Below are 9,428 nucleotides of genomic sequence, written 5' to 3'. Positions count from 1 at the left end.
GGGGCGGTGGGACGGAGGCGGGCGCTGCGGTGACCCCCGCCCGGCGCGCGCGGCTCCAGCGCTACCTGCACCGACGTGATGGAGCCCTTGCGCGTGGTGGTGATCCGCTCCTGCATGGTGCCCATGTCGGTGGCCAGCGTGGGCTGGTAGCCCACGGCGGAGGGGATTCTCCCCAGCAGGGCTGACACCTGGGGGGAAAGGAGCCGCTGAGAGGCCTGGCGGTGCCCGCAACGAGGGGTCCGGCCCCACTGCAGGGCCGGGCCTGAACCCCCCTCCCCCGGCTGCCCAGGCTCCGGCACCGACCTCTGAGCCAGCCTGGGTGAAGCGGAAGATGTTGTCGATGAAGAGCAGCACGTCCTGACCCTCCTGGTCCCTGAAGTATTCGGCCACTGTCAATCCCGTCAGAGCCACTCTGGCGCGGGCACCCGGGGGCTCGTTCATCTGCCCGTAGACCAGGGCGACCTGGGCGGGGGGACAGAACCCAGCGTCAGCACGGCCACCATCCTGGAGGGACCCCCCCCTTGCCCCCCGCAGACTCTCCGCACCTTGGAAGTGGCGTCTTTCAGGTTGATGACCCCGGACTCGATCATCTCGTGGTACAAGTCGTTGCCCTCCCGGGTTCGCTCCCCAACCCCAGCGAACACCGAGTAACCGCCGTGAGCTTTGGCCACGTTGTTGATCAGCTCCATGATCAGCACCGTCTTGCCGACGCCGGCGCCTCCGAATAAACCTGGGGGGAAAGGGCGGCGTCCTCAACCCACAGCCCGTCCGGCCAACCACGGGGCTCTCCCTTCACCCCTTTCCTCCTCAGATAATTAAGCGTTGCTTCAGCAAGCTCAGTAGAACGAAAGTCAAATGGTTCCTCATCAGCGAAGGAAGCTGCTGCACAGGGACCGCTCGCGAGCCCTGGGGTGGGCACGGGGCCCCCCCTCTGTGGGCGCCCCCTTTCCACCAGGTGCCACGTACCGATCTTGCCGCCCTTGGCGTAGGGGGCCAGCAGGTCCACCACCTTGATCCCCGTCACCAGGATCTCCTGCTCAACGCTCATCTCCACGAACTCGGGGGCTTCGGCGTGGATAGCAGCAAACCTGCAGCAAGAGGGGGGAGAAGCTGAGCGGCCAAACCCAGCCTCTCTGCCGCGGGGCCGGGAGACCGCAGCAGCGTGGTCCCCGCTCGCAGCCCAGCGACACGAACGCAGCGGGGACATGCACAATCCAGCTGCGTTGCAGCCTGAGCATCTCCGAGCACCTGAAGGAACCGCGTGAGCCTGGCTGCTGCCGGGCCCAAAGCCCCCCCAGCTCCAAACCCTGCGTGGCCCGCAGCATCACTCACTGTTTCGTTGTGATGGGACCCCTCTCGTCGATGGGCTCCCCGATGACATTCATGATCCTGCCCAAGGTCTCGGGGCCCACGGGGATGCGGATGGGCGCGCCGGAGTCCAGCACCTTCTGTCCCCTCACCAGCCCTTCTGTCCCGTCCATGGCAATCGTGCGCACGGTGTTCTCTCCTGCCAAGGCCCAAGGACGGCGTTACCGCAGTGCCCTCGAGCTGACCCTGCGGGACAGCTGCTGCCGTCTCCTCCCGCCCCTGCCAAGGGAACGGTCAGCGGGGGAAGGACTGCGAAGAGCAGGGCCAAGGAACAAAACGAGGTAAAGGAACACCGAAAAAAAGCCCGGGACAGACCCACCCCGCAGCCCTCCAGCAGCCATTTTCCTCCTCCTCAGACTGCAACGCGTGGCTTCAGCGAGCTCAGAAGAACGAAAGTCACCGAAATTCATCGTCACGGGAGGCGCCCACCCCCCCCCCCCCCCCCCCCCCCCCCGGGGGCCCCCCCCCGGGGGGGGGGGGGGACCCCCCCCCCCGGGGGGCCCCCCCCCCCCCCCCCCCCCCCCGCTCCCCGCTGCGGCACCCCCCGGGGCGGGCGGGCGGCCACTCACCCAGGTGCTGCGCCACCTCCAGCACCAGCCGGGTCTCCCTGCCCTGCACCTCCAGGGCGTTGAGGATGGGCGGCAGCCCCTCGTCGAACTGCACGTCCACCACGGCGCCGATGACGGCCACGATGCGCCCGGTGCTGGCGCCGGCCTTGGCGGCGGGGGCCGGCTGGGCGGCATAGCGGCGGCCTGCGGGGAGAGGCGCGGGTCGGGGCGGGCAGGGGGCAGGGGGCCGGGGCCGTGCTCAGGAGCCCGGCTCAGCGCCCCCCCGCCCGGTGCAGCCCCCCCCCCCCCGCGCCCCTCACCCGCCCCGGTAACGGCCCCCGTAGGCCGCAAGGTGACCCCGCGGAGGCTCCCCACTCACGGCTGCCGGTGGCGGCGGCCGGGCCGGCCCCGCGGCTGAGGAGCAGCGGCAGGAGGCCGTTGGCCGGCCCGGCCCCGCGGCTCAGCACCGGCCGGGCGGCGGCGGCGGCGGCCGCAGCACAGCGACCCGCGAGCCCCAACATGGCGGCGCCGACTGAGCCCCTTCGCCCGCCCGCACGGCGCAGGCCTCCGAGGGGCGGGGCGTCTGCCACGCGTCACCGCCCGCCGCGCGCGCTCATTGGGCAGAGGCCGACCCGCGCCCGCCGCGAACGCACTCCCATTGGCAGGGCTCGCCGTCGCTCCCCCTCTCCGCTTCCTCGCCATTGGGCCGCGCGCCTATCCCTCCGGAAAGCTGCGGCGCTGATTGGGCGCTGCTGGAAGGGAGGCGGAAGGGGCGGGCGCACAGCGCACGTGCCCCGCCCGTGTCCTTGGGCGGGCGCGGTGACCGCGGCCTCGCGCCCCCCCCCCCCCCCCCCCCCCCCCCCCCCCCCCCCCCCGGCGCCATCTTGTTGCGCCCCGTGAGGCAGGGAGGCAGGAGGCAGGCGTGGAGTCTTCAACAGTTTATTAGAAAGAATGCAGACATTAAAAAAAAAAAAAAACCCCGCTGCTCTCAACACAACCCGAGGTGGCGCTTTGCTTTCTCCGTTCTCAGCCTTGGCAGGAGCTGGCCAAGCACCCGCAGGCGGCCGCCGTCCAGCGCCTGGGCGCTCCCTTCCGCACCCGCCGACGGGGTTTGGTCTGAGCGGACACAGCGACAAGCAACAAACCGGGCCCAGCCGCGGCCCCGCGCCCGGGCGGAAAGCCGGAGCTCAGGCACCGCTTTCAGCTGGGACACATCTGAACACGCAACTAGTGATTAAATACCAAACAAAGAGGATTTTGTTTCCTTTTTAATAAAAACATTAGTGGAACACACCTGAAGACACCACAGAGGTATTGCGCATCGCCTGTTAAATTTTGTGACCCAATTAAGCTAACGTTGGTTCAGCCAGATTTTGTTCCAGGTACGAGCTTAGGTTGGGATCTACCTGCGGGCCACCCAGGGGGGAAAATGCCAATTTACCACTTGACGTAAATTCAGAATTCTCCCGTTGGAATTACATCTGCTACGAGGCAAGGAGGCTCTGTAAACTTTATTGCAACTGGTCTGTATCGATTGCCTACACCTCAATTGGTTTTTGGAAGTCTGGAAAACGGTTCATGCATAACATTATTGCCTCTCGTGGCTTAAGACTGCCCCGCACAATGGTACACACCTACCATCAGTGAAGCCATTGAAAATGGACTGAAAATGGGTTAAAGGATGCAATATCTCCCTTTAGGGCTATCAACTCAGGAATTCTTATCTCAATTATGAAATGTGATGAAGTTCTTTCCCCAAACCCTGAAGACAACAGTTTTTCTTACTCCAGATCTGGCATTTCTAGAGGGAAAGAGAGAGCAGAGAGAGATTGGTTTGTTTGTTCTTAAAAATGAAAAAAAAAAAAAGCTCCCGGGAGCCCTATTGTACCACAAGGAAGGCAAATGAGAAGATAACGGCCCTCCAACAAGGCAGTTGGGTCTCTGACCTCACTGCTGCTGGCTGGAGCTGGTTCTCTGCTCGTACCATCCCCGCACAGCCCCGTGCGTAAGCGCAGACCTGGCACAAGCCAGGCCAGCTGCGAGCGCTGAAGCTCCGTGTTGGTGACGGCTGCTTTTACAGCCTCATCGGGACTGCAGCAGCCTGGCAAGGTCAAACTCGTGTTTCGTGCTGGCGTGCTAAGGCTTTCACTAGATTAGATCGTCTCATGCTGCTGGAGCAAGGCCCTGGCATTAGCTGGCAGCCCGGATTTAGCAGGACTGACAGCACAGCACGCCTGCTGGCTCTCGGCACAGCTCCCGCAACCCGCAGCCCCCAGCAAGCCCCCAGAAGTGTTGCACAGGTGCAGAAAAACACCAACTTACTTTCATCATCACTGTCTGGTGAGTCCTGCAAAGAAAAAACAACATGAACTGGAGCAGACCGTGCTTGGAGGCGCTTTCAGAGCTCAGCGCAGCAGGCACGCTGGCAGTAAGCGTGTTTCAAGGAGCTGCAGGACACGCTTCAGTTAAGCCTCACTAGTCAAAAACAGCCCCATGATAACCAATAACCTCTGCAGAAACGCACGGCGCCAGGCTGCCCAGGACGCTGCAAGCTTCAATCCAGCTCCTCGAGGGGATTTTGCCAGGCTCTGTCACTTACCCGAAGCCTGGCAGCCTGTGCTGGTAACAGCCTGAAGCGGGGAGCCCAACTCTAACTTCAGGTAGCAGCGAACGGGCAGCGCCCGTAGCCAGCCCTACGCACGTTGACCGCGAAGTACTTACATCATCTGCCCCGTCTACTTCTGGTAGGTCTACGTCGTCGTCTCCACCCATGTTGTTCATCATCTGTTCAAGAAAGATAACAGCCACGTTGCGGAGGGAAGCCAGCTCCGGTCACGAGGTGAACAGGGGGACGCTGACGGTCTTTAAATAGCTTCAGATCGCTACGAGCAGCCCCCGGCTGCTGTGCGAGTCCTGCTGCACCTAAGCAAAACTCAGCAGGTGAAGAGGCAAAAAGCTTGGGACTGATTTAGTGCCGACCCGCGCAACGGGACCAGCGTTTGTTGCGTGTTTGGTAACGAGCACAGCCTGAGCATCGCACTCACACAGGATGGGTTCAGGCAGCTGGAGCCCGGCTCCAGAGCTGTTTTTTCCCTGTCCTGGGCGCTCGTTTGTGAGCGCTGCGCTCTCTACACCTGTGCAGCCAGCTTCCACACTGGACTTATCAGACAAACTGCAGCACGGCTGCTGCTCACACGCAGCCGGCGATCCTCCACGGCACCCTAAGTTATTGTGAAGTTAATTCTGCTCCGAGCACCACGGTCCAGGTGGCACCAGGTGGGAAACCAAGCGCTGTGCCTCAGCTACCTGGCAGAGCTTGCCCCGAGAGCACCGGCCAAGGAAGGAGGAGGAAGAGCAGGCCAAGGAGCACGACTCCTGCAGCTGTCAGTCGCTGCCCACGCGCCACCCAGAAGGAAACCCAATCCTCGGGGTATTCAGCTTGCCATACCTCGGAAAAGCGATCGAAGTTGGACATGTCCTCATCTGAATCATCTTCCCAGTCTTTCCAGTTGTTGAAATCCACGCTGAGCCAGTTGAGCTGCACATCGACACAAGAAGTTATTGAAGGAAAGGCAAGAAACGAAGTGCTACTGCTCCGTCGCTTAGAACTGCCATCCCCATCAGGGGCACGGCAAGTGAGCCGCTAACCGCTACGTCATTTAAACCTGACCCAAAATAAAATGGGAGACATCAGCCGCTGCTCCGGCCATCAGAGAGCCCAAACCCACCTTTGCCCTCTCTTTCGTTAGCCTTGGCCACGCCTGACCAGATTCTCCTTTTCGTAAACAACACAGGATGGATCTGTCTGTTCTTTTATGCTTTGATTCCTGGAAGGGGGGGAAGCAAGCGTCCGTTAGCATTAACCATCACTAACATCACCGCGCACTTGCATGAGATTCATTTCTCTGAAGCTATCAACGCATCCTGACTCAAACACCCTCTGCCCTTCAAGCTACGTCCAGCGTTGCCAACGAGGTGTTCCTCAGGCTGTAAGAGCAGCCTCAGCTCAGATACGAGCGTCTCCGGACGGCCGTAAGGTGACGCAGCGCTGGGCAGCCCCTCCCGTTACCATCACAGCTACACAAATCCGAAAGCCAACGGCACGCCTTCAACCACAACAGTGCCGCGCATCGAATTACCGCGGCACGGAGCCGGGCGGTAGCAGCTCTGTTTGGGACTGCCCGAACGTAACTCGGGCAGTTCTGTAGCACCCCTCACCGCCCGCCCGCGGGGGACGGGGGCTGACAGCGTTATCGCCAGGACCGGGAGCCTTTGAGGCACCACCCGACGAGCAACGAATGCCCCCGGGCAGCACACAGCGTGCTTCAGGGCTGGGCATTCTGGACACAGCAGCAGGAAAGGAACGCGGCGGATACTTACATTTGGATCAATATTATTAAAAAGGTCGATTTCGTTTAAATGTTTAAAGTTATCGCTTCCTCCAAGACAACTGTTAAGAGAAAACAAACATCTTTAGCAGGAAACTCCTCAGCACGAGGACACCTCAGCATCAGAGCTTGCTCCTTTAGGAAACAAACCCCACCAGCACAGCTCTGGGGCGTCCTCGCGCCTTCCAGCCTGGCGGAGGCCCAAGTTCCACTTACCTGAACGTAAGTTTGGACTTTTCAAAATTTACATTAACATCTTTACTGTCCTCAACGCAAAACTCAATAAAGACGTAGTCCCTTCGGTCGTACCACTTCGCGGAAGCGGGCTGCCTGCGAACAGACCAGAGGGAGTTCTCGTTAGCTTTGGATCTTCTGCCCCTGTTTACCAGGTGACAGCCTCAGCCTCTGCTGCCGGGCGAGCTGAAGGTTCCCTCACCCGATGTCTCTCCAGGTACGCGGCCACAGAGTCTGAGCGTTAGTGCACGCGGAGAACTTCAACTAAGGGGCCTCCGCCTGCCCTTAGGGGTGCTACAGGCTTACAGCTAACGACCTCTCATAATTCCTTTAAGGCACAAAGGCTTGGGAGAGGATGGAACGTTCAGGAATGTACCGGGAACAAAACCCGGCTGAGATCAGCACCGCTGCGAAGGGGGAGGAATCGCTGCTCTGAGCCCCGCTACAGCGCCCTACAAACGCAGACCGGAACGCCGAGCCGGGTGGCATCCCTCGAGGGGCCCCCTTCTGCCTTCCCCCCGACATCAGAAGGAGCCGAGCACGGCACGGCACGAGAAACGCTCCTGGGCCACCGGCATTTGCCGTTCGGCAGCGACAACTCACCCGCCAGGCAAGCGGCGACGCTCAAACGCGGCCATCCCGGGCTTGGCCGCAGGCTCCCGCCGCCTCCCCTCCTTCCCCAGCCCCGAGCTCGACGTCCGCGTTCCAGCAAGCGGCGCCCAGCGGGAGCTGCTGTTGCTAAGCCACGGGCGATCGCGGACGCTCTCGGGCCCCGGCCGCGTTCCAGAGCTGCGCGACCCAGGCTGGAATTTCACAGCCAAGGCGCTGCCAAGCCAGGAGCGACGCTCGCGGCTCTGGAGCGACGCTCGCTGCCCTGGACGCCTCGCACGGCCACGCGGAGCGCAAGGAGCCGGGCACCAGGACACCGGGAGCGCTCCTGTCCCCGCGCGGCGTCCCCCACCTGCTGCAAGGCTTGAGCCGCGAGCGTCGCAGCCCGAGAGCAGAATTACCTTTCCAGAACCTTCCAGGTGCCATCGCTAAGCCTCCAGAACAGATTTTGTCGGTGGATTCAGCCCTTGGATACCGGGCTCACCCCCGCTGTGACAGCTCGGGTTAACCTCGCGCCTCCCCTGGGACGCACGGGACCAGCGGCAGCCCCGCTGCTCGCAGCCCTCACGGACACGGCTCCAAGCCGGCTGCTCCTCCCGAGCGGGGCACGGACGGGGTCAGAGCTGCTGCGACTTCGCTGCAGAACGCCAGGAGGAAGGGCTTTCGGCAGGAAAAGCAGGCGCTGAAGTCCCCTCAGCCACCAAACTGCGGCACCGGAGGAAGCGGCCCAACCGGCGACCCTCGCACCACCGTTAAGATCCAGCTGGTTTCACATCCTCACCGCTCCTGCCCGCGGCTCCGAGCGGCCATCGCCTGATCCCAGCCAGCAGCCGAGCTCTGAGCGGGCGGCTCTGAGCGCAGCCACGGCCCCCTCGGGGCAAAGCCCTTTCCCCTTTAGCAGCACTTTTAAGAACACCGCGGGAGGCATCTATTTATTCAGATAAAGGTCAACAGCAGCAGCGGTTTCCTCGCTACGCTATTAATTCCTTACTGGAGACAGATTTCCTCTTCCTCTGGGGAACACGGGGCTCTTCCAGGGAGGGCGAGGCCGTGGCTCAGCTCCCCCGGCCGCTCTGCGCCTCCCGGTGCCCCCCGGACCCGAAGCGCTGCGCCTGGGCGCCAGCAGAGGCCGAATCCTGCTGCTGGAACAGAAAGGGCAGTGTCCCTGCTAGCGATGATGCCGGGGGCTTTTGTGCAGGGCATCAATACCTCACACGTTTCTCAGCGCCAGCGGGGACGTCCCCGGCCTGCCTGGGGAGCCGCAGGCGTTCCTCAGCCGCGTTGCTCCGGTTGGGCCGTGACCTCGGCATCTCGCCAGGACCGGGCCTGCTGAGGCACCGGCAGCGCTCGCACGGCTTCCAGGCTCTTCCCGAGCTACCCCGGAGCTGAAGGAAGCTCGCGGGCGTCGAAGCCGCGCAGGGAGGGATGAAGCCAGGGAGTTTCCTGGGACAGGAGCCGTGCTTCCAACGGGAAGCCTCGGCTGCCTCCCGGACATTCAGCACCTCCCACCCCGGAGGCGACGACTGCGCCACGCGCAGAAGCACTCAGCCGGGTCCCTTCATTTCTTCTGCCCTCCTGCGGTGGGTTCCCGGGGCAAGGTTTGGGTAGCAGGGGGCCACAGGGGGGGCTTCGGCGAGAAGATTCCAGAAGCTGCCCCTAGAGAAGGGCCCCGCCGCTGGGCGGAACCGAGCCGAGGAGCGATGCTGTGCCTCTGCGAGGGCACGTTTCAAAAGGGAAAAAATCTGCTGGGGAACAGCAGCGGGGAGAGAAAGGAGCGAGGAGCAGCCCCACAGGCACCAACGGCAGTGAAGGAGGGGGAGAGGGGCTCCAGGCGGCGGAGCAGAAATCCCCTGAGGCCTGCGGAGAGGCCCCTGGTGGAGCAGTGTCCCCCGGCAGCCCACGAAGCACCACGGGGGAGCAGCTTCCACGCTGCGGCCTGGGGAGGAGCCCACGCAGGAGCTGCTGCCCGCGGGGGACCCATGCTGGAGCAGAGAGCTCCTGAGGGATGGGCCCCGTGGCACGGAGCCACCTGGGAGCAGTTCCTGAGGAGCCGGGGGTTTGGGAAGGACGGCGTCCCGCGGGAGGGACCCCACGGGGAGCAGGGGGAGCGTGACCGGGACGGAGCGGTGGAGACCAAGTGCTCCGGCCTGACCGCAGCCCCCGTCCCCTGCGCTGCTCAGGGGGAGGAGGTGCAAGAGGGCGGATGGGGGGAAAGCGTTCTTGGTTTCTTTCCCGTTTCTCCGGCTTCTCCCACTTCTCCGGCTCGTTACCAACAGGCCCT

The 9,428-nt window shown here is 63.1% G+C and overlaps 2 protein-coding genes and 2 non-coding genes across 5 annotated transcripts; all 4 read right to left on the bottom strand.

Moving 5' to 3' along the window:
* Positions 1-5: 5 nt before the first annotated feature.
* On the bottom strand, positions 6-2,468 carry LOC118158644 (ATP synthase subunit beta, mitochondrial-like; the record flags this gene model as incomplete). Its single annotated transcript, XM_035313318.1, has 7 exons — positions 2,296-2,468; positions 1,938-2,120; positions 1,333-1,507; positions 967-1,088; positions 546-730; positions 304-462; positions 6-188 (listed from the first exon to the last, which is right to left on the bottom strand). Coding segments are annotated over exons 1-7 (1,149 nt in total), but the record flags the coding sequence as incomplete, so codon positions are not given.
* LOC118158645 lies at positions 803-876 on the bottom strand. Its single transcript, XR_004746860.1, has one exon. It is a non-coding gene; the product is annotated as a small nucleolar RNA SNORD59 (small nucleolar RNA).
* Positions 1,716-1,790, bottom strand: LOC118158646. The gene has a single exon (XR_004746861.1). It is a non-coding gene; the product is annotated as a small nucleolar RNA SNORD59 (small nucleolar RNA).
* A 702-nt stretch (positions 2,469-3,170) lies between the features above and the next one.
* On the bottom strand, positions 3,171-7,192 carry PTGES3 (prostaglandin E synthase 3). 2 transcript variants are annotated; one of them, XM_035313317.1, is made up of 8 exons: positions 7,142-7,192; positions 6,521-6,634; positions 6,297-6,366; positions 5,645-5,743; positions 5,365-5,454; positions 4,638-4,700; positions 4,239-4,263; positions 3,171-3,717 (listed from the first exon to the last, which is right to left on the bottom strand). In XM_035313317.1, the coding sequence occupies exons 1-8, from the start codon at positions 7,174-7,176 to the stop codon at positions 3,698-3,700; spliced, it is 516 nt and encodes a 171-aa protein (XP_035169208.1). In that variant the 5' UTR covers positions 7,177-7,192; the 3' UTR covers positions 3,171-3,697. The 2 variants fall into 2 exon arrangements, with proteins under 2 accessions (XP_035169208.1, XP_035169207.1); XM_035313316.1 differs by lacking the exon at positions 7,142-7,192 and adding an exon at positions 6,915-7,042.
* Between the last annotated feature and the right edge of the window lie 2,236 nt (positions 7,193-9,428).

Source organism: Oxyura jamaicensis (genome assembly GCF_011077185.1).
Source record: "Oxyura jamaicensis isolate SHBP4307 breed ruddy duck chromosome 33 unlocalized genomic scaffold, BPBGC_Ojam_1.0 oxy33_random_OJ72562, whole genome shotgun sequence".
Lineage (NCBI taxonomy): Eukaryota > Metazoa > Chordata > Aves > Anseriformes > Anatidae > Oxyura > Oxyura jamaicensis.
Note: the sequence above shows the minus strand (reverse complement) of the source record. Positions and strands in the feature narration are given on the sequence as shown.